The sequence below is a fragment of the Gavia stellata genome, chromosome Z (genome assembly GCF_030936135.1).
Source record: "Gavia stellata isolate bGavSte3 chromosome Z, bGavSte3.hap2, whole genome shotgun sequence".
Lineage (NCBI taxonomy): Eukaryota > Metazoa > Chordata > Aves > Gaviiformes > Gaviidae > Gavia > Gavia stellata.
Genome location: NC_082637.1, coordinates 57842289 through 57869710, shown reverse-complemented (window position 1 = coordinate 57869710; position 27422 = coordinate 57842289). Strand labels below are relative to the sequence as shown.

The following is a 27422-nucleotide window of genomic DNA, read 5'->3' as shown; positions in this document are numbered from 1 at the left end:
GCCCTGTCTTCAGGGCCAACCTGCTTGCCAACCCCACTAAAGGCTGCTCTCAGAAGGCTGTCATCAGAGTCTACTGCCTGAACAGTAACATTCAAGACATGCAAAAACCATTCAACCAAGAAACGTTACCTCCTCTGAGCAGGAAAACTGGGTAGGAAGGGATGAATCATGACGATCTTGTCCCCATCAGCAATTTCCTATCCTGAACATGTACTCTCAGAGCAAAGTCAAACCAATCCTCAGTCAGAAGTAACAGGATCAGAAACGAAGTAGGAAGTACCCTAAGCTTGACCACAGTTTTAACATCCTTAGCCATGCCTCAAAAGTAAAGGCAATGCAGATCTCACCTTGAAATTCTGAAACAAATCAGCAAGCCTCTCCTCCTAAACCAGAAACAACCTGATTCCCAGCTTAACAAATACCCTCTTAAGATAGTCTGCTACACTAAGTTTCCAGCATTATTAGAAGTGGAAAGAACCTCTCCAGCTTCAAAGCCAAGGAAAGTTTTTGTGGAATTGCAATCTTATTTGCAATGCAGAGAACTATGTTATTGAAATTAGTAAGGCTCCCCAGGAAAAAAGATAACATTTGATATAACAACAACGGCAACTAGTTCTGATTCTCGTAAGAGGCATTAATTTGTCACAGAACTTTCCTTCAGTCTTAAACTGTACGTAGACCTATTGTGATGCTACCAAAGGTTTTGTAAGCCTCAAGAATCAGGGACAAAAAGCCATCTGCCTTGTATTGGTATTAATCAACTCAGCTGAAATTTTTGTATTTGTTATCACCAGAACAGTACTTAGGAGGCCCACTAACAGACCAAAATCACCCCTGGTATAGGTATTTTTAACACTTTTGGAATTCTATATTGAGGATAAGTTATTAAGGTATGCATCTTCCCCTGATTCTGAAAACAAAACATTAATAATACAGTTAGAAACAAAACCTTTCTGAGAACTCAGTAAACTCTTCCTCTCTAAGATTTAATTGGCATTTTACTCACAATGGACAATATTTCTTTCAAAAACTATTCCCCTTCCCACCCCTGTAGCAAGGAGAGTATTCAGCTTACCTGAAAATAGAAGAAAGCTTGGCCAAACCAGTAGTGCATGATAGTAATCTGTGCTGCATCAAATTTCAAAGGTCTCCAGATATATTTTGTCATCATTGTCTGAATCAGCAGACAAAACACCAAGACTGGTAAATTGTGAGGTCTAAATAGAAGGGCTGCTAGTAGAACCAATCCACTATACACTTCCCATAATCCTGTACTCTTCACGCTGGAGTCTGCAGAAATAACCTGTGACTTTAGTAAATCTTTAGTGCCAGTGAAGACTATGCCAAGAACAAAGACATAAACAAAACGAGCTTCAGTAATCCCCCTAAAGAGGAAATTAAAAAAAAAGTAATAATAATTAATAAATAAAGAAAACAGAAATATGAGCTACTTACAAATATCTATTTCACAGGTCAAAAAGTCTTTCAAGAGAGGTGCAAGACCAATGCAGTTCTGCCAAACAGGTTAAATTCTAAGGCTAGTGCTGATCAATTTCATGAAAGACAAAAACCTCTAAAAATGGTTCATACTCAAATTACAACACCTCCAAATCAACTTTAGCAAAGAAAATGGCCTGTGCTAAAAACTAAACTAACCTAAAACATAAAAATAAAATTGTATGCCAATTAATGTAACCAAAATAATGTTAGTACTATTCAAGGTCTAGATCCATAAATATAGTCATATAAATATGTCATTTATATAGCATAATGAATTTGCCCAAAAATACTCCTTAGAGTGATACAGAAACTTTATTTCAGGAATTAAATTGACTTAAAAAGAACTATTCCCTTTAAGCTCTTCAGTGATTTTTTCACAACTCATTCACACAAACATGTATTTCTTTTTAGCCAACCAAAAAGACAGTGATAGTATTTGAAAATCCTTATTTCAGTCTGAAATTTCTGCTTCTTCAGACATTTTCTCAGCTTACACAGCTGCACAGATATGCTGGTTTATACAAGCGCATTTTTCCTTGTAACAGTACACATTTTTCAAATTCCTAAGCAATCCCATTAAAAAAAAAAAAATGAATGTTTTAAGTAGTAAGTGTAATTAGCATCTACTGCTATGTTCATTACACCTATAAATTCATTGGCCTCTTCATTTCCAGTGAAAGTCGGCTTCTGAAGAAAGCACAGCATCTCATCCATAAATCTGACAAAGACAAGAACCAGTAATCTTAAAAACCATGACCTGCTATTCTAGAAGTGCAAGGCCCAAGGAACAAAGAAAGTGAAAGCAGATATCCATTAGAATGCACTGATATTCTTATGTTTACTGGGCAAAAAAAGTCACAAATCACATTAGTGTGAGCTAAGTTGTAATAATAATAATCCAATGAACTCACCAAATGAGCATATTAAAAATTTTGTGCTTATAAATCTATTGTTTCATTTTGCAAAAGATAAAAATACACATTATCTACACACTTTATTCATAATTTAATATACACTATCCTTAGTGATTACCTCACTTTATACATGAGTGGTGAATGAACATGGTCTCCTACAAAGTTAATATAATTCACTCAGAACTGAGGATTCTTGAGTCATCTGGACTTACTTATAGACTTACTTATCCTCCTTATGGAGGATTAGACTACGACACTAAAAAATACTAAAAGCGTAGTTACACTTGGTGTAACTAGTGTAACTAGCTGACCACAGAAAACAGCACTTGGCAAAATTTCTAAAAATAAATTGCTCTTTTTAAATTTATATATTTTTTCAGTCTTTGGAAGGTCACCTTCCTTCTCAAACAGTTACTAACGAATGAGCTTGAATTCAGTCTTTCTTTTCCACATGCAGGAAAGAACCAAAAAGTACAAGGAGGAATAATAAGCAAGAGTATTTACATGTTCGGTTTTCTTTTTGCACCCACAGAACCAAGAAAAAAGGCAAAACCACCACATGATAGTGATGTGGCCTTCCTAAACATGAATATAGTGCTCTGTTCTGTGGCTTACCTTTCAAAGGTCCAAACTCATACCTAATGATCTATACAAAGGGGCTTTACTGGTTTTATTCCTTTAAATAGCAAGCCTTCATAAATCTCCTGTAAGGCCCACTGGCTTTCTCCTTTGGCTGGGGGTGGGGGGGGGGGGGTGGGCGGAATAAAAAAAAAGTTTAGAGAGTTCCTCTGTTTCTGGCTAATGCAGAAATTCAGTGCCCTATTTCAGTATCTCTGGTAATTCTGATGTAATTATTACCATAAAATATTCAAATATATTCATGCGACTTAGAAGTAAAACTTTAGGAAATAGCTTTGGATATTTGTCAGTATTAAATGCATTCAGTGAAAACTGAAATTAACCAGCTGATGGAAATTCAAACTAAAAAACCAATTTCTCAGCAAATGCACTACTATTATTTTGTTTGTGTCGGTATGGTATATACTCACCTTTTTCATTGCACAAACTACCATTTTTAAAAAGAACTCTATGGAAAATGGAAGGCCAAATTACTTCCTTGCATTTTTTAATTTAGAGTTTATCTTCGTGTAAGCCGTAGAAGATGGGACACACTTCAACAGCTTCTTCTCGCTCATCTACCTCCCAGCAGTTGTCACATTCAGAGAAAACACTTATGTTCAGTAAAGGGTACAGAGAGCGGGTGTTTCAGAGCAAAGATGCTTCATCTTACAGAAGAAAGCATTATGCATGAAAAGTGCAGTGGCTGCCTACAACTTTTTCTCTTGTTACACAAAACTACCTCTACCTTGCACCTGGATCTGGAGGTAATCCATGTCATAAGTACACTAAAAATACCCCTAGACACATTTAAAAGAAAGTCCTCGTTTTGTTCCTGGTGGCATTTTAAATAGACTTTCACCATTTATCACATCAGCCATCTAATAAAGATGAGCTAGGATAACTATGTCAACACATCAGCTAACATCTGAAATCTACTTCCATATGCCTACAATCTTTTTTGACATGCTGGGAGTTAGTGATCTTGGGCAAACCATGTCTGCTCTATCAGGCCTTGTACTTTAGGCTTGAGAAGCCCACATGTTAGCATGAGTGGCCACTGCAAGGGACCATGCTGGAACCCTTGTGCTGGCCTGTGTTGTACACTGGTGGGCATTATGACAGAGATAAACTTCTGACCTGACAGGAGCAGACACATGGGTTGGTTTGGGTTTTTTTTGTTTTGTTGGGATTTTTTGGTTGGGTTTTTTTTTTTCAGGTTTTGGGGTTTTGTTTTTGGTTTGGTTTTTTGTTGGTTTTGTTTGTTTATTTGGGGGTGGTGGTGGTGGTGTTTGGTTGGTTGGTTTTTTTTACACAAAACAGAAGGCAGCATGTTATAGGAGGGAGGCACAACCTCTCCACAGTCAGGACCCATGTGCCACAGCATGCCATGGGAAGATTCAGCTGGGGTTTGTCTGATGCCACATGAAAGCGGGGTTCCCAGCATCTGAAAGCACTCACTACCTATATTCCTCTTTTTACTTATCTTAGTAAAACAGCTATTTTGTTACACGTTTGTTGTTGGTCATTTCTTACCGAGATCTGAAAAGAACCCTGCACCACACTTCCCGCCCCAGCTGCGGAACACATGCTGACACAAAGGTCAGAGCCTGTGTCTGCTAACCCTACCAGCTTTCACCAAACAGCTTACAGAGGATCTAAATCAATCTAAAGCTTTGAAACATGATAGTAACTTTTAAACCAGTATATAATCAGAAATATATAATGGTCTGACATAATTTAAGCAAATCACCATGCTCACTATTTATTTAAGGTGAAGTAACACAAAAAGCCCATCTCTTTCTTGTTACAATTGCAATCAATATGCTGACTACAGAATGAACAAGTTCCCAGTAAATGCTTTGCCTTTAGTATTTAAGTACTCCATTTATTTCTCTAATCACATTGTATTTCCAGCTCAATTGCTGTATTTAATGTTCTGTCCCACACTGCAATATTGTTCTTCTTATTGCAAGGACAGTATTCTTCTCCAAGGATTTTACTCAAACACAAAGCAAAACTAGACGTCACACTGAGAAATCAGGCATGTTTCAAACACAGAGACAAATCCTGCAGACTAAGTAAAGATTACCATTACTTTCTCATCCAGCAGAACTAGCACACAACATTAACACTAGTATACAACTAGAATTATCTTCAAGATCTGGAGAGATGGAATGCATGTAAATATATCTAGATATACATACAAAAAAATACTTGTTCTAAAACATGCCTAGTTTGCAAATCTGATCTTATATATGTGTCCTAAGATCTTCTCCTGCAGGGTTTTTTCCATCTCTGCACATCTTGTGAATCTCTGACCCCTGATTAAGAAGCTCCAACAGAAACCATTTGTATACATATCGAATTCGAAATGAATGTGAGAAAAAGTCTGTTACATCCAGAAGACAATTGTTTTATGACTTCTCTTACATGACCCCTTCCCACTTATCAAAAGTCCTAACTGACTCTGGAAGTTTTCCACAGCGCTTTGACATTTTGAAAAACTTGACGCTACAGAGCCTACAAAAGTATAAGAAAACTAAAGCCACTTAGCTACAATCCAAAAGTAACTATTGGTGAAAGAGCTAATAGCTTCATTACAGTTACAGGTTAGTTCTATAAGAAAATTAACATCTACGTAAAAACTCTTAGTATGCACTGTGCAGCACAGCCTAGACCTCAAGAAGGATTCGGTTACATCTTGAAAGGTCATACACTACAGAATGATCACCTGCAAAAGAAAGATATGAAAAAGCAACTCTCCCAATCACCGCTTAAGCATTTTCAAAACTAGGAAGTAGCTAAATGAGCTTGGCATGTGTTCTGCTAAATGTGGCAAGTCCATCTAAAACAAGAGGAGTGGTTTTGTAGCAAACCATTTGGAGTGGTTTTGTAGCAAAAATACAGTGTATGACTATTAGATTTTCCTCATGCTAATTCTCATCTGACTGGCTTTTGATCTGTCATAGTCGAAAGACACTTCATGGTGCTCAAAATTATGCACACACCACAAAAACTGAGTGCTGGCCACCTACAAAATAGTTTTATTCACAAGAATGTGATTCCAGCCTAGACATAATGTCCCCTCCCACCTCATCCCCTGATATCCAAAGTCTTAACACCTCTCTAGAAATAGATTTACATATCTGTTGACTAACTTACTTTGAAATATCTTTGCTGTCATGTTTCCATGGAAATATGATATTTCCAATAGCTGCCCGGTAACTGTAGACTCCCAGGAGCCCAAGTGCCATAGCAATTTTTGAAACCAGGGAGCATCTTCTTTGAACCAGAAAGAAGATCATAAGTAGAGAGACTGCAGCCAAGAAGGAGAGTTCAGATTTATGTTCAGAGCTAGAAAAAAACCACAAACAAAAAAATCCCTTCAAACCACTGTAATTACTGCTTAACACGTTTGACAGAGCCTTAGGTACAGCACTGTATTTCCAAATTAATCACTGCACTGACATCTGTTATGGACTTTCCAAGAGGTATGGTAAAATAGTTCAGTATTTTTAGAAAAGCGGTTTTATTAATGAGGTTTTCTATTCAAGCACGCATTTTGCTTATACTACAGCATTTCATTTTCTAGCATAAGACAGAAAAGATTTTTACAATATGGAATTAGAACTATTCTCCCTTTTTAAATAACTGTACATGTATTTGATTTGTTTAATTTTAGACATACAAAACATCACCTAGCCAAAATTATCAGAAATACATTTACATAGTTTAAAACATACACACGCAAACACATTAGCACAATATGATTCCCTTATGCAACTACAGCACCTTGTACTGGATCAATACATATGAGCGATAAAGACACAAAAAATGCATCATGCCTAAGAAGATTACAGATACAGTTTGTTTGTTCCCCTGCATCTTAAATACGTAACAATCATTCCAGAATCAAGGGCATTTCATTGAGCATGCTGTCAATGTTATGTATTTAAATCTACAGTGATATCAATTAGCACTGCAAAAATGTAATGGAGTAAGGTAAAGATCTGCACTCAACCCCTACCATAGCTAGCCATGCAATTTCAGAAAGCCCACTGTAATCCAAGAATTGCTAACACTTGCCTACTGCAAATATTTCCAGTCTCCCAAATGACCTAGAACTGCTAATTTTGTTAGATTTACCTTCTGTTAAGAACATCATGGAGAGTGTGAGAGCCAAGGGCTCCATCTTCTGTCTTCCACACTTCAAAATGCCATGATAAAAGATCACTAACTTGAGCAAACTGACAGTGAGCCTGGGCTGTTATCTCCATTAACTCTGATTGCACTTAGGAAACTCCAGTCTTATCTTTGATTTAATCAAAATTATAGTAATTCAAACAGGTTTACTTTCCTATTCTTTAGTATATGCTTTATCAGGAATTTGACCAATAGCTGTTTCAGCTTTTGTGCTTGGAAAGTCACAGAGGAAAGGATATGAGGCAGAAAAATTACCCTGTTAGTCCTCCCTGCAGGAACCAGTCAAGCACTTCATACAACTTAACAAGACTCTCAAGAGATGCACTGCTCTCTGCAGGCCAGTAGAGAAAAGGGAGAAGAATAAGAACTAGAACAATATGGGAGAGAAAATGTAGTCTTGATGCTTCTCACTATTTTTCCTCTACAGGAGGAGACAGTAGAAGCAGTGAATGGATTGCTGAAGCAACCTGTGAAGATAGTGCATGCACCAACTCTTATGATCAACACAAAGAACACTGCATCTTTCAAATGAACCTTTGTGGAAAATTCTAAAAGCTTTCAGGCTATATTCTCCTTGGCTGCTCATTGTATGAGAGTGAGATAAAACAAATCAGGGATAAATAACTGCACATCATCGTCATCATCATTGTCTCTTTATCTAAAAAAGTCAATGCACTTCTGCTAAGAGACTCTTGCAAGTAAATCTAACATAGCAATACATAAAAATTAAAAAAAACCCATTCCTACGTATAAGAACTAATTGCTGGTCCTATATAAAGCAAGACAGTCACTAGCAGCTGCAATTTCCTACAGTGAACATTTGAAATCATATTCTAACTCCCCCTAAAAGAAAGAAAATTCTCAGAGAAGGCCCAGTGGACAGCAAGGGGTGTCGTGGTTTAAGCCCAGCTGGCAACTAAGCACCACACAGCCGCTCACTCACTCCCCCCAGGTGGGGTGGGGGAGAGAACCAGAAGAGTAAAAGTGAGAAAACTCGTGGGCTGAGATAAAAACAGTTTAATAGGTAGAGCAAAAGAACACTGCGCGGAGAAGCAAAGCGAAAGAAGGAATTAATTCACCACTTCCCGTCGGCAGGCAGGTGTTCAGCTATCTGCAGGGAAGCAGGGCTCTATCACGCGTAGCGGTTGCTCGGGAAGACAAACGCCATTACTCCGAATGTCCCCACCTTCCTTCTTCCTCCCCCGGCTTTATATACTGAGCATGATGTCATATGGTATGGAATATCCCTTTGGTCAGTTGGGGTCAGCTGTCCCGGCTGTGTTCCCTCCCAACTTCCCGTGCACCCCCAGCCCACTCGCTGGTGGGGTGGTGGAGGAGCAGAAGAGGCCTTGGTGCTGTGTGAGCCCTGCTCAGCAGTAACTAAAACATTCCTGCTTTATCAACATTGTTTCCAGCCCAAATCCAAAACACAGCCCCATACAATCCAAAACACAGCCCCATACTAGCTGCTATGAAGAAAGTTAACCCCATCCCAGCCAAAACCAGCACAAAGGGTATGTTCAAAGTTATGTGCACATCAGCCACCAATGGTGCATTCTTGACTGCTAGCACAGGGGTTTGTATCCAATTCATGTCCAGGTTTTCTGATAACAGTCTTCTGTGGTATCTGGTTTGGATTTTTTTGAACCATGTAAATTTGTTGAAAAAAAACCCCTACTCCAGTGTTTCACAGATTTTGCTGAACAATAAAAGGATTTGTAGCAAGTGAAGTCAGGTCAACATAAATCATCTACAGTTTCAAGGTTTTCCAGCCAAGGTTCTTAGTTAGGCAGCTAAGTGCATATTAAATTAGCATGTATTTTGAAAAGGGATTGTAGTTGCTCAACACAGAGTCCAGCCATTTAGCAAAGTTCTAAATGATTTTGATATTCTACTCAGAAATACAAGCATGAATGTGCTACTCTGATCTCAGCTGATATGTAGTGGGGTTGTTTGCCCAAACCACAGAATTGAAAGTGAAGAACCAGTAGTTTCTGAGAGAGAACCTGGAGAGGGGAGAAGGGGGGGGGGGGGGGGGGGGGGGCAGGCAGGGAAGAGAGCTTCAGTTATATATCCTCACTGTAACAGCTTGTGGTCTACACTTTTATACTTCTGATATCAGAATGAAGATTGAATACATTTCCTTCCACAGCTTTGACCTCACCTCACCACTGCAAATACAAGTAGAGTGAAAGGAATTATAAATGTGCATGATTCATATTTTATGTGGATAAAGCCTTTTTTAATTGTTTACTTCCATTCTACTATGTACAATAGAATACACAGGAGTCACATGGTATGCTAGCTTTGGGGGGAAGGGCATGTGGGGATGGTTAAGTACATTATTAAAAGAAATTATTGTCATCTTCCCATGCTGCTGCTTCTCAAAACTTCTCTTCAAGCTGATGCTGTCATTGACAACTTCACCCCTTCCACAGGGAGCCATGTAGCAGCTCTGACACCTTCCAAGTATCAGCTCTGACCAAGATTAACAGCCAAATGAAGCTAACTGAATATCAACTAATTAAAAAGAAAACCTGACTTCCAGGCAAATTGAGGGATTGCATGTTCTCTCCTGCTTCATCTACTGTCTGATTTTCTTTTGCCCTTTTACCCCACCAAAGTCTTTTTTTTCTCTTTGTAGCAGGTTTCACAGAGTCTCTCTACAAATAACAGAGAACATTTTCCTTATTTAAGCACTTTTGAATGCATCCCTAACAGCTAAATTCAACACACTACAGGTAGATAGATTTTCTGTGTTTTGCTGCTTACGTTTTTCCATGCACAAACCCGCACAGTAGTCTCTCTGTCTCAAATGCTAAGGCCCTTAAGCACTGTCCAGATAAGCAAAATAATAGTTTGAGCATGAGCACAGATGTCTAAAAGGTCAATACAGGGGCAAAAATAAGAGGGTAGTTCGTTCATTAGTTTATCTTGGACAAAATAGAAGGCTGGCTAGAAAAAGCCTGAGCAGCTTTAACTCAAACTAACAAGGGTACACATGATCTAAGTAAGGTTCTAATTTCTTATTACTAAAAAATGTGCTATTAAGACATAACTATGCAAATTAAACACACACTAAAAATAGAATAACAATCAGCCTTACAGACTAGCAATGCATTTTGGGAAGAGGAATAAGTGCTTTATGCAACTCAGCTTATCACCAACTTTTAATCTATGGTATAAGGAAAACACATCATCTCAATCCTGATCAAAACACTAGGGAAACAGACATCTCTACCACTCTGCTCTCTTGTGAAGGAGAAGCAACAAAGAAGTTAAAAACTCCAACCAAAGAAAATGCAAGCATGCTTGCCAAATAGGAATTCACAGATACTCTACAAACCACAGAATGTGCAAAGATTTAGTTGCATCGTTGACTGATCTTTCTGAAACTTGTCCAGTAAACCATTTCAGACCCAAGAACTCACCTACATCCCATCACTCAAGTCCAAAACTTAGCAGCACTTCAAATGCTGCTATTTGGGCAATCCTTTAATCCTATAAAGCAACTGCAGTATATGTCAGCATGGTGACGTATATGGGCATTCTCCTGTTAGGCTAAAAACTGCTCCATTGATTTAAGGCAGGATGTAGCTCCACAGCCGTCTGAGTCAACCTGTGCCAGGGCTGCCAGGGTTCTGCTCTTTCTCCTGCTCCCTAAACACGTTAGAAGTAGTTACACCAATGAAAGGGCGAAGGCAGAACTGTGGCAGCCCCAATGACACATCCTCTTAGCCTGCCATGGCACGGCACTCCTGACTGTTCCACAATCTTTTTAAAGCCCCCAAAAGTATAAGGTTGAGAATCACTGCTTCTTTCTCAATCAGATTTGAAAGGCAAGGGGGTTTTTGTAGGGAATGTTTGACAATGGCAGAAAGAAAAAACTGCTTATGTCTGCAGCACTTCAAAAGATGCAGATACTTCCAAATTTTGTTTCTACAGGAATTTCAACAGCAGCAGTGGTGGCTTGCACACTCATGTCTTCCCGCATTCCTGTTACTAAGCCAGCCCATTTGCCTGTGAAGCTGGATGGTAAATCAGAGTGGGAAGTGATCCATCTCAAAGCCAAGAGTTTCCCACTCCGTCTTGGGTTACTTTTCCAGCCACATCTATTCAGTGATTCAGTTCACCATACTGACAAAGCAACAGCTGTGCTGGTAGAATACAGGGCCAGTGAAGGGAGGAGCAAGGCAGCAGGTACCTTGTCTTGTAAGGCAAGAGCTCCTTTAATACACCATTACAGCAAAACCAGCAGTCATAGCCTAAGACTGTAGCTGTAGGACCTTTTCTCTTCTACTTGCTTCAAGCCTCAAACAAATATATCCAATGTGAGGCTATCATTCATTGGGGAAGCACTTAATCTATAAAGTTATGAAGTTTTGGTTTTGATATCTAGCTGCTGTACTTCAGCCTTACTGAAGGGGGAGGCAGACAGGTTTAATAATAGGGTTGTGATGACTTTATGAAGGGGAAGTAATACTTAATCAACCTGACAGACTTCTGTGATGAGATGACTAGCTCGGTGAAAGGGCGGAGAGCAGGCCATGTTTTTTATCTTTATGGCTTTAACAAGGCTTTTAACACCATCTCCCATAACATCCTCACAGGCAAACTGATGCAGTCCAGGCTAGGAAAGTGGACAGTGAGGTGGACTGAAAGCTGGCTCAGCTGCTGGGCTCACATGGTTGTGATCAGCAGCACAAAGTCCACCTGCAGGCCAGTCACTAACAATCAACCCCAGGGCTTGACACTGCGGCCAGTACTGTTTAACATCTTCATTAATGACCTGGGCAATGGGACAGAGTGCCCCCTCAGCAAGTCTGCACACAATACACAACTGGGAGGAGTGGTTGATACAGTAGATGGGTCTGCTGCCACTCAGAAGCACCTCAACAGGCTAGAGAAATGGCCTAACAGGAACCTTATGAAGTTCAACAAGGAGAAGAGGCAAGTCCTGCACCTTGGAATAAATAGCTACACACATCAGGGCAGATTGTGGGCTGACCATCTTTACAGAGATGGCTCTGAGCGTCCCGGTGGACACTGAGTTGATCATCAGCCAGCAGTGTGCCCTTGCAGCAAAGATGACCAACAGCATTTGAGGCTGCATTATGAAAAAAGTTACCAGCAGGTTGAGGAAGGTGTTTCTTGCCCTGTGCTCAGCCCTGGGTCCAGTTACAGGTTACCCAGTACAGAGAAAGATATGGACATATTGGAGCAAGTGCAGTGAAGGACTAGGTAAATGATGATGGGATTGGATCATCTGCTGTCATAGAAGGAGAAGCTCAAAGCACTGGGACTGTTTAGGTTCAAGAAGAGACAACTCAGCATGGATCTTACCAGGCCGACTGGAGGTGGAGGGTGTTAAAAAAGATGAAGCCATATTCTTCTCAGTGGTGCCCAGCAAAGGACAAGAAGCAATGGACACAAATTTAAGTAAAGGAAATTCTGTTTAAACAGAAGGAAAATTGGGGGTGGGGGGGAGAAAACAGGTTGCCCAGAATAGTTGTGGACTCCCCATGCTTGGAGATGTCGAAGAGCCAGCTGGACAAGGATCCGAGCAATCTGTTCCAGATCACCCTGCTCTGAGTAGGGGGATTGAACCAAATCATTTCCAGAGGTCCCCTCCAACCTCAACCATCCTGTGATTCTGTTGTTTTCAAAGATGGATAGGAATTCTGCAAAATACACCAATTCCAATTCACAGGAGAAAAAAAATGAAACACAAAAATAGCCTTCTTCCTCCCTTCTCCCCCCTCAACAACAGAAAAAAAAATAATAAAGACTAAGCCAGAACAGGTGTAAACAACCTTTGTTTACCTGAGTGGGTTGCTTGGAAGCTCCTGACAGGCAATAGTGTTAAAAGCTGGGCATACAGGATTTCCCAACTTCTGCTATAAATCAGGAAGCCCTAGAAGCACCTGCTCTAGCTGCAGACTATGTTCTACCTGTGCTATCTCCCTGAGTCCCCACAGCCCAAGGCTATAACAGGTTCTGATGCTCTGTAGGCATACCTAGCACCAGGAAATCAGAGGTGGGAGCACACTTAACCAAGACAGGACCTGTGGAAGTTAAGTCCAGGCATGCGCACACAATTTTTAACAGGCTGGTAACATTTCCAAATTTCAGTAAACATTCCTGGTGGACAATATGAGCAAAAGCACACCTCTGAAACAAATGCAATTTTTCAGCTGAAAGAATATCAAGTCCTTGTTTCATGACATTGTGGCACTAGTACACTCCAAAGAAAAGGGCTGACAGTCTGAAGAAGACATCTGGCTCAGGAAGTTATTGGGCAAATAAATCTTTGGAAGATGCTCAGGATTAATTATAAAAATCCTCCCAGTCGCACCAAATCACACCTAATCCTGCTCACACACTGTCTTAGCTCATAGTGAAGGAGTTCTCTGTCATGTGGACTTAATGTCGGGAATACGACATTCCTTCCTCAATCCCTCACCTCATCTCAAGAGGAGGAATGCATGGCAAAAGCTTTGGTATAGAACAACTGCTATAATGCGATAAATTCCCTCATAACTCATGTCTTTCAGCACTCATGCCTGTCACAGCAATTACCATTTTATCCGTGAGGCTGCCAATAAGTAACAAGTCTCATATTAGTTCATTTGCTCATGTTGCTACTAGTGAATGATGAATGGCATTTCATCTACATGTCGTAAGATACTGGAAAGAAATCTCTTTCTCTTACACAGCACAGCCTCCCCATCTGCTGTCTGCAAAACCTTGACTAGTCAGTCACGAGGTATTGCATCTCCATCCACCAGTTAAAGTATAGAAGACAGTTCAAATATCAAGTACTTTTTATCACTGAATTATGGCTGTAGTTCTTCACAGTACTAAAAGGTAGTACAAAAAGTAGAAGCCCTTCTCCAGTGTACTTCAAGTTGTAAAAAAAATCCCTTTCTTGTTTATCATACTTCACTTGAAAAATTCCTTCAGTTTTGCATGCACACTAAATGTCTGTGACAGACAAGCAAGAATTCTACCCTGCATCTTACCCTGCAACTTCATGAAGTTTGGAATTGAGCAGAACCTTCTGCCTTAATTTCAAGGGTTTAATTCTATTAAGCAATTTTTAATTTCCCAAACCAGACACTGATGACTTTCACATGGAAAATATTTACTTTTTGCCTCTGATAAACCTATCGTATATAATTGGCATTAATTAGATAAGTCATGGTGCAGGGCAAAGATTATAATCTATTGATAGTACACAAGGAATTACTCCTGCATGAAACAGCAGTGAAAAACTTATGTTGCTTCACTATTTACCCACTTTGCACATTTACAGCACTTTCTAAAGAGTGACTGTATAGAAATGTATAATTATTTCACCAAACAAAACATACATTAATTTTTAAATAAGACAGAAAGTATGTCAATAAATCATATACCCACCTTGTCAGCCAATGTCCAAAGTCTGGCCGATGAGCCCACTGGACGCCTGTCTGATTCAAGGATCGAAGTAGCCGACAGCAAGTAAGGATGATCCATGGACTTGCTAAGCTTATCCACTTATCTGATCCTTTTACGAATTCAGCTGAAGAGGTGGCCTTGCCCATTTTTTGATTACCTGCTGCTGGAATGTCTATATTCTTGCACTCAGAGGCTTCCCCGGTACTATCAAAATTTTGTTTCACAGTGGTGCTATGTTGAGGGTCACAGTCTTTCAGAAGAAGATTATTTCTACAAAGTTCCTGACACAGCACCAAGCAAAGTGTAGTGATAAGAAAATACCAGGTTTGATGTTCCTCTTCTATAAAACTGCTTGCCCCCAAACTCAAAACATGGCCAATTGTTCCAGCCAGAATCAGCACATCTACTTCTGACCAGCTGGAACTAGATACAACCGGATTCTGCAAACAAAAAAAAACATACAGCAGTGGTGAAAGTGTATAGAAATTGCACTTGTTGAAGCATTCATAAGTGTGCTTACAGCAATATCCTCTAAGAAAACAAAATAAACAGTGAGACAAGTTATTTCTATCTTTACAAAACCCAAAAATCGATAAAAGGATCATTTTCATGTAGCCTATTTAGCTAGCATTGCAACATAATCATACTGTTTAAAATGACATTCTGTTTAGGGGGAAAAAACTTCTCTATGCGTAATCACCACAACTGCACAGATTGAGATTCCCTACCACCCTGTGACAGAAGGCTTGAAACAAGCTCTCTCCCCGTTGCATGTTCGTAGAAGTAAAAATAGAAATACTGCAGAAATCAAACTTGAGATACAGATAATAGGTAATTTTCTAATAGTTTATATCTGTGCTACCCTCAACTCAGTACAGTGACAGCCTTCACTACTCAAATTAACAAAAGTTACTTGCAGACAGTCTGGTGACACCCCTTAACCTTGCGTAGCTTGAAATGTATCTTTCATCATAAAATCTACTTTAAACCCTACCATCTATTACTTACTTCACATGCTGTGCCTATCTAAAACCATAATATTCTTTGTCTAATGCCTCCATTAATTCGATTTCCTGTTGACGGCAGCTACTTGGAATTGCCTTATCATCACTGCCCTCAATGATAAGGCTAAAAAGAGAGTGTAACAGCATGTGGAAGGTGAGAGCATCTGGTTCATTGACATTATCAGGTAAAGGACCTTTTCAGCTCACAGGGAATACAAAGTAACAGGGAAAGCCATAAAAAGGCCACACAGAGACACAAACCTGGTAAGTAAGCACTGAGGGAGATAATAAAAACGACTAAAACTCTTCAGCCATTAATTGACAGTCCATTAAGAAACCCCAGGCATAGCTCTGAAGAGCACCAGCCTGGACTTTGTAACAGATAAGGAGAAAGTGACAGAACATGAGTATTATGGATACCTGAGGACGCCTGTGGATCTACGCAAACTCATTAAGCAATGCTTCAGGAAAGTGTCAAAGGTGGGGGGGGAGGGGGTGATGAAGAACAGGCTGGAGGCAGGGGCAAAGTGAGAGGAAGAAGGATAAAGGGGCCAGAGTCACATATAAGCAGGCACCACTCAGCACGCTTCTCTGACTGAGCCCTGTGCCTGATCACTCCAGTCCATCCTATCTTATTAAACCCTCTCCTAACTACCTTTCTGTGCAGCTGCACCCTCTGTCCCAACTGTGGGTGCTGCAAGGTCTCACTGCAAGTAACTAGGGACAAGCCTGCATTCCAGCAACTTGAGACCAGAGCAAGTAAAAGCAAACGCCAGCAACTCAAGCAGGAATATGGGTCATTGGTACGCCTGTAATGCCAGTGACTGCAGCGTGTGAGGGTCCACCTGCCAGAGACCGGAGTGGGGACCACAGGCCATTGGGGCTGTGTGCCCAAGGTGCCAGCAGCTGGAGGGATCAGCATGCAGGAGCAGTCAGGGTGTCAGCAACAGGAAAAGCAACCATGGATGACCAAGCCTGTAGATCTGCATCAGAAACCAGAGGGCCCAGAGAGTGCACCTACATGTGAAAGGCTGGAGGGACCTCTCTCTGTTTAACTTCTCGTCAAAGTCTGAGCCAGAGGTGGGGACAGGACCCCGGGCTGGGCATGCATAGCTGGGCTCCCGCAGCAAGACAGAACAAATGCCCCAGCCCTGGAGGCCACCAGAACCAGCATGGGATTCCTAACATACCTTAACAAATGGGTTTACACACTTGTGAAGCAGTTTGGGAAAGACACTGTCAAAAATAAATAAATAAATAATAAAAAAAAAATATCACCCTTTACCATTTTATATTCTCATTAATTTTTCCTCTATTAGAGAATATAAGAGTATCAGTATTTTAAAGACCTGATAAACAACAACTTAAAAGCCAAATCAAAACTACTGCATGGCATTTTTACCTCAGAACAAAGATCTCTGAACACACTTTCATGTTAATTTCTTCAGCTACACACTTCAACCACATCATCCTCCTACATTTGACCTTATGAACGAACTTAAAAAAACCCCTCTTGAATATTCATACAGATAAATCTCACAGAGAACATACTCACATTCAAAGATGCACAGTGTACTATGATTCCCAAACTGTTTAAATCATTTGTTAGAAGAATATAGAAACTCACTAATCTTAGAGCAGGTAACAAGAAAGTAGGTATAAACAATATAAACATCCTTAAGCATCTTAGATGCAATTCTCCCTTATGCTTAAGATTTACATGCAGCAGCGTGTGTATTTTTGTTCAATAAGCAAGACCATATAGCATGCAGAGGACAACAAACACATGATGCAAGAAGCTAGTTAACACTATCTGGATTTTTTCTTTGAGGAAAACAACTTTTGCAAAAGCAAGATTTTATAAGATGTATGTGGAAGAATGCAGGAGGTATAGTTAAAGTTATCACCTATTCACATCACCTCCATTTCTTGTGTTGTTAAAGAAATACATTACACCAAAGTCACTTCACTTAAAAAAACCTCACACGAACAAAAACAAAACCAACAAAAAAATCCCCATGAGGTTACACACAACAATAATGGGGGGAAAAAAACACTAAAAATTTAGCATAAAAACAGTCATAATCTGAAAAACTGCCCAGGCCCAATCTAAATTTACTAGCATTTGAAATTTCTTTGGTGCTCTAAAGATCACTCCTTTTTGTTTAGTATTCCACTCTGGAAATCAAATACCATAAGCTACATTCTGTAACGAAAAGACAAGTTAGAGATGGAGTCCGTGCAGAGACCAAAGACCATGGAATTCACAAAGCTGAGACGAAAAACAGTACAAGACAAAACCAGTACATGACGAGTGAGAACATAAGCACCATCTGCTTGCAGAGACAAAGGAATCTGAGATCTTCAACAAATGAGAATGAACCAGTCTTCAGTTCATTTGTCTTCTTAATAAGACAAAACATAAAATCTATATAAGGACTGCTTTCTTGTATCTGGTCGCTGTCAGCACTAATATGAAAACTGAAGAAGTAATGTATTATCAATGGGGAACACTCAAAAGCTTCATGAAAATGATGGCACTAGTGTGAAATGTCCCGGTGTCAGAAATCCATCTTGCTTGTCTCATTCTCACAACTCCAGTGAAAAAAGAAAAAATTTGCCTCTATATTCACATGAAAGGATTGAAGTCCAATGGCATTTATTGATAAACCACATTTCAGACCAGACTTAGTCACTATGCAAAATGAAAAATTATCCAGTAAATTATAATCTCCTGAGCCTTCATGACCTAAGAAATACTGAATAGCTTCATCAAGTTTTTTTTAATTTACTGGTCATCCCTCATATATGAACTGTGCCATAGTAGGAATGCCATCATTACAGGTTTTTTTATACATCCTGACCTTAGATTACTTAGATTGTACTTAGTTTTTAGATCTGGTTTACAGGCACTGAAATGTAGGTCCTACTCTGATATTCGCAGCTGTCTTTCTCACTGCTGAACACCTCCAACCCTCAGTAACTCAGTAGGCGCTCCAGATACTAAAAGACTCATATGACTCGCACCGATGTCTCGGCAAGCAAACTTAATACAAAATCTTTGGTTTAGAAATTTATAAATGGCAGGCTTTTGATTTAAGCCTACAATGTGCCAAGCCGAAGTAGCTTTAACATTTGATATATCAGCATTAGTAATTAAGTAACACAGAAGCTGACCTCTTTGCCCTATATTTGAACATATTTTGCCAGCTTGCAGAAGTGCCGGTACATAAGCAACAAAATATATGCATCTCTGCCCACGAAACTTATATTTTCTTCACTTTGAAACAAAACCTCCTGTAGCCTATCTTCTGGGTCCCATTCCAGTTATGTGGCTTCTGTATGGTTGAGAATAAAACTCTTTTTCACAAAAATTAACCATCCATAGTTGATGCCTGAGGAAGTTTACAATCACTTTTCAGATGAGAAATGTTTTATTTTTCATGCTCATCATCGCCCAAAATTTAAATACTTATCATCTGTCCCCTTCCGATATTTGAGCTCCCTGCACCCAGTCTTGATTCCCAATGATGATAACTTTCCTATGACAGAGTACTACAGACCACACTTGCTCCTACATTTTCACAGCAGTTTGGGATAATTTTTGAAAGCTACCCAGTAAAGGCACCATCCAAACACTTCTTTCCCCCACCCCCCCAAGTCAAAAAATGCAAAAAAAATTTAGGTACAATTGCATAAAAATGTTTTATCGTTCAATTCAGTAAAGAGAATCACATACAGAAGGAAAAACAAAAATATTTTAAAATGAACAGGGTATTTTAAAATAAACAGAAACAGGGGCATTTTGTTTACGTAATGAAAAAAACACTATAATTCTCCACAATGAAAATTGTCAAAAGCTGTATTTGACAGGTTTTAACTTTAGTGTTCCATTTTCAAAAAACTATTGGTTTTCATTTCTATCAGAAATAGGAAATAACCCACAACTAGTAGTAGTAGTAAATACCATACTTAAATCAACTACCAAGCAAGTAAGAGTGAAGCGATGAACAAGAAGCTAAAATTTTTGACCATTTTCTGGAATTCGTAAAGGGCTGCAGAACTATTTAAAGCCTGAAGTGTCATTAAAAGAAGGGACTGGTGCTGCTAGAAACATAGTAATCAGATCCTATAAATAACAGTCAGGAAGCAGATGCTAACACTGCCTGGACTGGTCTTCAGAAAATTCATGAACTTGGTAATCAGTTTCTATATTCAGCCACAGTGGGAAAAAAGCATTACAAATGAGAAGCACTTCAGAGACATCTTTAGATGTGAACTGAAACAATTTGAAGAAAAAAAGCTCTGAAGCCATTAGCAAGCGAACTTATCTTCATTACTTTTAAAATACCTACATTTTATCATGTATCATAAGCTTAAAAAGGCTTTTAGCTTTTTTAACTGGCAAGATGCTGATTCAGGATGCTACTCCTGCCATCAGAAGAGCAGGGTTTCAGAGCTCTTTCAGAAGCGGAGCCCATAAGCAGATTCGCACTGTGGAGATGCACTGGTCACAGACATTTGGATTCAGAGATATTTTAGCGTAAGTAATACTCCTAACTCACATGGAAGGCCCCCTCAAGATCAACATACAGCATATACAGACAACCAGTTTCTCCCCCGAAGTCTAGGTATTCTATTGGAAAAGGGGATGGAAGGTGGGACATAAATGTTTGTGAATAATAGTGTTTGTGCTCCAGTTACCAGTAAATAACCTCTCACATCCACACTGCAAGCAACACCAGATTATCCACTGCTTCTTTCACATTCTCCAGGCTCTATCTTCATATAAGCAGCCACCTACAAAAAACCCCCCAATACTGTTCTGCAACAGCCCTGAGACTGGTAAAAATGTAGATCAAATCCAGGTCACTGCTTTTATACATGTCTGGAATGGAGGAACTTACTAACTAAACCTACAAAATATTTCAAGCTTGCTTTGGAACTTGAACCGAGACAGCACAGCCTATCTGACTGATGAGATGAGATATATATCCAGCAATCCAGTCACCTATGGAATAGCACTGAAGATGGGATGACAAAAAAGGATTTCTACAGGTCTGGATACAAAGTCATGTCTGCCTCAACCAGAATTACTATCGTCTACACTTCATAACACATACTTCAGCTTCCCACATTTTCAGATATGTCTCAACTTGAAGCAGATGATCTGATAATCTGTTGGTATGTCCTGAGGTCCCAGCCAGGTAAAACTCCAGAAAACATGTATGCAACAATTTCAGATATTCCCCCACTTTTCTAGTTCAAACAGGAAATGCTTGAATCAATCACCGTTTCATTACAGCCAAATGGAGATATTTTCAAAGGCGGCGTGAAAATAAGCATCTTCATGTCCAAGAGACACTAACTGACCCCCATCTTCAAATGACAGAAGTGGTGTTGCCAGTGACACCAAATTTCACTTGTGAATAAAAGGGTTTTTTTCCACTTCCTGAATTCCAGATGGTCTCATAATTGGTACCAAAGAGGAAAAGAAGACAAGCTGCTGCTGAAACATCCTTCTTCAAGCAACAGGGGATTGAATCTGAAGCCTCAACATCAACCAGGGAGAAAGCTCAAGCTGCTGTGGTCTCTCATAGGCAGAATGTGGGGTGCTGGAGGCAAAGACATGAAACTGGATACAGTATCCTGGATATAATTTCTAATCAGTTTGTCTGGTTTTGCTCAGTTTGTGCTCAAAGGCAGATGTGCAGACAAAGCAGAGGTGGGGAAGGAAGACAACTGAAATAGAAGGGATAGATAAAGACTTCTCAAACATACTCCTGTCCATGCTCCCTAGGCATAACTGACTAGGTGGAATAATGAGAAATGGCCAACAGATTATGGGTATGGAAATGGCACTTCCTCCTCTAAAGTTCCTCAGAAAGATTCATTCTAAAAGTGGAACAGCATGGATTATATGGGTGCTTCTTTTTATGTGTTCCTTGAGGAATTATTTGCCTCCACCAGGGAGCTAGCAATTCATTCCTTTATAATAATAAAAGCCTTTCCACCCAACTCAAGTTTTCTACGCGAAGAGATATTTTGCAATTGCTGCTGTGATCATTGACAGAGCAGCTGTATTAGCAATATATAAGCCATCTGCAGGAAGCTGTCCACCAGCAGCTGTCCCTCACCAACAAGGATGAAAACATGCCAAGAACAGATGGGAATGAAACCCTAAGACTCAGGCCAAACTAAAAAGGCAGAGCTCGTACCCGTCAACCAACTCCTGGTAACAGCCTATTCTAAATTTAGTAATAGCCAAGGAATAGCAGCATATTTCTAGATTCCAGTCTTTAATCTAGTAGGAAAGCATTTTTCCTGAATCATATAAAGTTACTTTACAGTTACTCCTACAGTAGCGGGTGTCACAAGGAATTAACTCATCTCTAGCCACATAACAAAGATTTCTGGTCACAGACAGCGTGAATTGCTTTGAGACTATCAACCTGGAGGAGAAATCTATAATCCTTTGTCATTGCTCTCAACTCTACTGAAGTGAAATGTCTGTAAATTTTACACAGGTCTAGACAGTCATCATTTCTAGGTTCTTAATGTTAGCTAGAATTAGAAAAACTGGTAACAATTAAGATGAAAAATGAGCTTGTCTTCCATAGTTGTGTTTGTTTATTGTTGCACAGCAAAGAAACTTACAGTTTCTACAGAACACACTGGATCATTAATTATTATTTCAAGACCATTTTCTTTTACTTTCTCTAAGAAGAACTTCTACCTCGTTTACAATAAAATACAGAAAGCTAATAAAGGCCCTAAGTAGAACTCAGAAACAGCAGAAGTGAACTAAGTCCTTTTAAAGACCAACATGCCCCTAAGTACCAACAGTGTTAACAAACTGTACAACTAGACACGTCATTCAGCAGATTTCTCCACATTAATTTTACTTTATTCTTTTATTTGCCTTTAAAAAAAACCCCACATAAGCATCACTAGCTTTGTCACCAAAACATAAACACTACTTTGACACGAGAATTTTCAGTACCAAAAGCAAATTGTGATTTATACTTACAAAGACTGTTCTCTTAGAAGTTGTACCTGAGATGAAACTTCTTTCCCTGATTTCATTAAGCAGTCATCGTTAGCTGTCTTGTTACTCTGTTTTAGTCTATCTAAATAATCAACAGTCACACCTAAATCTTATGTGGCTGATAAATATAAACATAAGAATGAAACACTGTGTTCTATAAACAATTCTCTTTTTCACAGAATCACAGAATGATAGGGGTTGGAAGGGACATCTGGAGATCATCTAGTCCAACCCCCCCGCCAGAGCAGGTTCACCTAGAGCAGATTGCACAGCAATGCATCCAGGTGAGTTTTGAATATCTTTCAACGCACTGAAAAAAACTGAAAAGGTAAAAAAAAAAAAGCTGTCTTCAGGAGAGAAGGGCATTACATTTAGTCCAAGGCTTCTCTCAGAACAGCAGCATTTCCAAGAAAGAATAACACAAATTCAGAAATTACAGAAACAAAATTATAAACTGGTATAGTTTGAATAATAAAAATCAGCAGTCTTACTTATAAAAATTTAAATTTATAATTAAGCTCAGGAATTACAGCATATAGCTGCACAGAGTGCAGTATTAATCTCCACTCAGGAGTAGTGAATTTTCTGAAATATATGAAATATAGCAGTTATTAAATGTTTCTCTAAATCAGAAAGTTTGCTTTTTAGCTTGAAGGAGTATGTCATCATATCATTAAAGCAATGTACTTGTCACACACCAAAAAAAAGGTACTAAAACCCCAGACGTGATTCAAAGAAACCCAGGTTGACAAAGGACTGTACTGCACAGAGGTTGCACCATTGAATAGAGAGCTATGAGCATTACTGAATTTCAGAGACCTGTGAAAGATATGACTAATGAGCATCAGAAAAAACAGTTAGAAGCTGATTTTATGGTGTGACTGACAGTTATTGGCATACTAACTTTCACAGTGAAAGAAGAGTCTGGCATTGAAAATTCTATTTCCTTGGAATTACCTGAATTCTATTCAATACAACAATAAAACTCATCAAGTACTTTACAGAAGGTAACTACTCGCACAACTGAGAACATTTCTGAGCATTCCAAAGATTGTAACAAACTCAATTTCTTAAACTTAAACAACTTTAAAAGTTTAACCTAAAAAATGGACGAGACAGATTAATTTTCTCCCTCTGTTACAGTTTCAAAACTATTTTTAAAAAAGCATTAAGAATACCAATGCAAGAAAGGGTACTGGCTAAGTATTTTCTTATTAGTCTCAAAGCATTAATGTCTGTGGTATTTGGGAAAGGACAGATCATCACCAGTGCATGTGTTGCAAAATATCATACATTGAATTCTATAATCCTAGAATGGTTTGGGTTGGAAGGGACCTTAAAGATCATCTAGTTCCAACCCCCCTGCCATAGGCAGGGACACCTTCCACTAGACCAGGCTGCTCAAAGACCCATCCAACCTGATCTTGAACACTTCCAGGGTTGGGGCTTTAATTGCAATTGTGAAACATCGCTGTGTAACAGCACAAAATTAGTACACAGCATAACTGTTTCTGATCTCATAAAATCAACTGCAAAATAATTTGCACTAATTAGAACATTTCCTAAAGTAATGTGAAAATAAGCACTTCTATGATCTTCATTATAGCAATCAGTATCATGCCACAGTGAACGCACAAGATTTCAATTACAACTTTAAATTATTCAAATTACATTACAAATAACAATTTCTTTAAATACACACAGAGAAAACTTCTATAAAACTTTATCTGAAAGTATGCCATAAAGAGCAAAACATTTTGAGCCATAATTAATGCATGCTCTCACCTTCAGCGGAAGCCTGGAATTCTCAAAGATCTTTGCAATGGCAGACAAAATACCGCACATGAGTGCGGAAATCAGCATCATCACTCCAACTGCTGTTAACCAGGACATACTGCAGAAATAGCATAAACTTTCTGTCGATGTGCATACAATGACATGAACTGCACACAGCATCAGACACATCAAGTAAAACAGCAAAGAGAATAGTGGAGGGGAAAGGGGCACTTCAAATTCTGCCCGGCTGCTCAGGGCTTTTGGAACACTGAGCAAAAGCAGCAGCAGAACCTAGAAAAAAAAAGAGAATTAATACTTAAAGAATTGGGGTTAGCTAAAACATACAGTGAGAATTCACACAAAAAAAATCATACTGTTGTCATCCATGTCACTCTGCTAGTATATATAGTTTATTAAAAAAAATAGTGAAGAACTATGCTGGATTTTTTGACCCCGGTAAGATATTACCATATAAATAGGAGAATCAAAAATTGTGTTTTCATCTATTAAGGGCTTAGACACACAAGTTACCAGTTTAATAAATTACTATGTGCCTCCTCACCTGTGGTAACTGATCACATCCATGATCTTCATTCTCTGCAAAAGTAGGAGTTTTAACTCCCAATATCAAGATAGTTCCTAAGTGAACAGATTTCACCCATTATTTGTCACCTGTAAATGCCTGAAGTTACATACACACTCTGCCAAAGGCCATTTATCTCACAATGTGTGAGATATGCATACACAGAGATCCTGATGAGTTAAATAGCTTCCCAGACCAGGGAGAGTTCTTATACTATCACACACGTGTATGCTGCATTTCAAGCTTATGAATTCTCACGGTATTTATTTTTTGTACCTCTCCTCATCTTAATTTGATTTACTGGTTTTCCTTTCACTTTGCTCTAACCTGCACACAGATCAGGCAGAAATCCAAGGTTTCTCTCAGGTAACTGTAGCAGTGGACATGAATAATATCACGAATAATTTCTGTTACTCATGTACAAACCTTTACAAGTAAAGGGAAAATCCAGCCACATGCTAAAATGTTTTGCAAGGGGCACAGATGGAGCTAGGACTCGACTGAGCTCAATCAGCTTGTGCTAGGGCAAGACTAAAACAAATGAAGATAAAAACAACTATATCAGACCATTGCCAACCTGTAATCTTTCACTGTCACTTGAAGACCTCTGCCTAAAATTTTTCCCACAATACAGTGATGCATAGTAAAGTAGACCAAAAAACCCAATGTATTGTAGTAGTCCTCCTTCTTCTTCATATTCTACTTCACACAGTTCACGTGGTTATGAAAATATGACGTTTCACAGCATCAGCCTGGCTTAGGTCTTACCTTTTAACACAGCACTTACAATTAAAACAAAGACAGCACTCATGATAGGAAAATGCTCAAATTGTAGTTATGTACAAATCTAAATTTAGCACTGTTAGCAATTTGTGTCCCAGAGGTATTCTCCTCATCTGAAACACAGGATAAACGGTATTTACAGCATGGTGTAGTTTGAAGTCATCTGTGAGATTCCCTACCCTTATTTATGCAGTGAGGGTCGAAAATACTTATCAAGACAAAAAGATTTTGCAAAGCAAGGCAGTTTCTTGAGTACTGCACTGGAGAAAAGAAAAAAATCCAGCAGTTTTGCACAGAGTCTTACAGTGATGCTGAGCAAGCTCTTGTCAACCAAAATTTACATGGTTAGTAGATGCATGGTTCTTTTCATGAAGGCCCATTGAGTAAAATACCTGAGAACTGTTTTGTAGAAACGGTAAGCACCTACAACTGCATTCCAGGGGGGAAAAAAAAAAAAAAAGAAAAAAAGAAATCCAATGCTTCAGGTCCAAAGTAACCGTCAAGAGCATAGGTTCCCAAAACAATGGAACAAAAAAGAAATATAAGCACTTCAGCTTTGCACTGAGTTTTGTCCACCTCCAGATCTGCCATCTGTAGAGTGGGAACAGAACCTACCATTTCAGCTCCCAAGGGCACTGTGGAACTAATTCCTGTGAAGTGGTCAGCAGAGTGATAAACCCCACTGAGCAGTCTACCAGAAAGACATTTCAGATGTACTCTGTACACAGAGAACAGTGCATACAAGACGAGGCATAGAGCCCAGCCAGGACAAAGGAGACTGAAACAATGAATAGCTGCTCAGGTGCTGTTATCCATTCCAGGCACTGAAAGGACCAGTGCTACAGCAATTACACAGTCTTGTACAGCACCACACACATGCAAGCACTAAATTAAGCTGGTAGTAGGTATTTCCACCCTAGGGAAGTGATCGTGCCCCGGTACTCGGTGCTGGTGAGGCCACACGTCGAATACTGTGTTCGGTTTTGGGCTCCTCACCACAAGAAAGACATTGAGGTGCTGGAGCATGTCCAGAGAAGGGCAACGAAGCTGGTGAGGGGTCTGGAGCACAAGTCTTATGAGGAATGGCTGAGGGAACTGGGGTTGTTCAGCCTGGAGAAGAGGAGGCTGAGAGAAGACCTCATCGCTCTCTACAATTACTGAAAGGGAGTTGCAGAGAGGTGGGTGTTGGTCTTTTCTCCCAAGTGACAAGTGATAGGATAAGAGGAAATGGCCTCAAGTTGTACCAGGGGAGGTTTAGGCTGGATAGTAGGAAAAATTTCTTCACTGAGAGAGTGATGAAGCATTGGAACAGGCTGCCCAGGGAGGTGGTGGAGTCACCACCACTGGAGATGTTCAAGGAACATGTGGACGTGGCATGGTGGGACATGGTTTAGTGGGCATGGTGGTGTTGGGTTGATGGTTGGACTTGATGATCTTACAGGTCTTTTCCAACCTTAGTGATTCTATGATTTATTCTTACAAAAGTTGACACTCATGTCATCTAAAAGTTCAACGCAAGCTTCTGTACTTAAAAGTTCAGTGTCCAGGCA

General features: G+C 39.4%; 1 protein-coding gene across 5 annotated transcripts in view; it reads right to left on the bottom strand.

Moving 5' to 3' along the window:
- PIGG (phosphatidylinositol glycan anchor biosynthesis class G) overlaps positions 1-27422 on the bottom strand; it is a 102383-nt gene that overhangs the window by 56382 nt on the left and 18579 nt on the right. For all 5 annotated transcript variants that reach the window (XM_059833700.1, XM_059833697.1, XM_059833698.1 and 2 more), the window contains 4 exons: positions 24516-24797; positions 14661-15118; positions 6198-6389; positions 1076-1385 (listed from right to left, as the gene is read on the bottom strand). In XM_059833700.1, the coding sequence (XP_059689683.1) occupies positions 1076-1385; positions 6198-6389; positions 14661-15118; positions 24516-24797 (1242 nt within the window). The remainder of the gene's footprint in view (positions 1-1075; positions 1386-6197; positions 6390-14660; positions 15119-24515; positions 24798-27422) is intronic.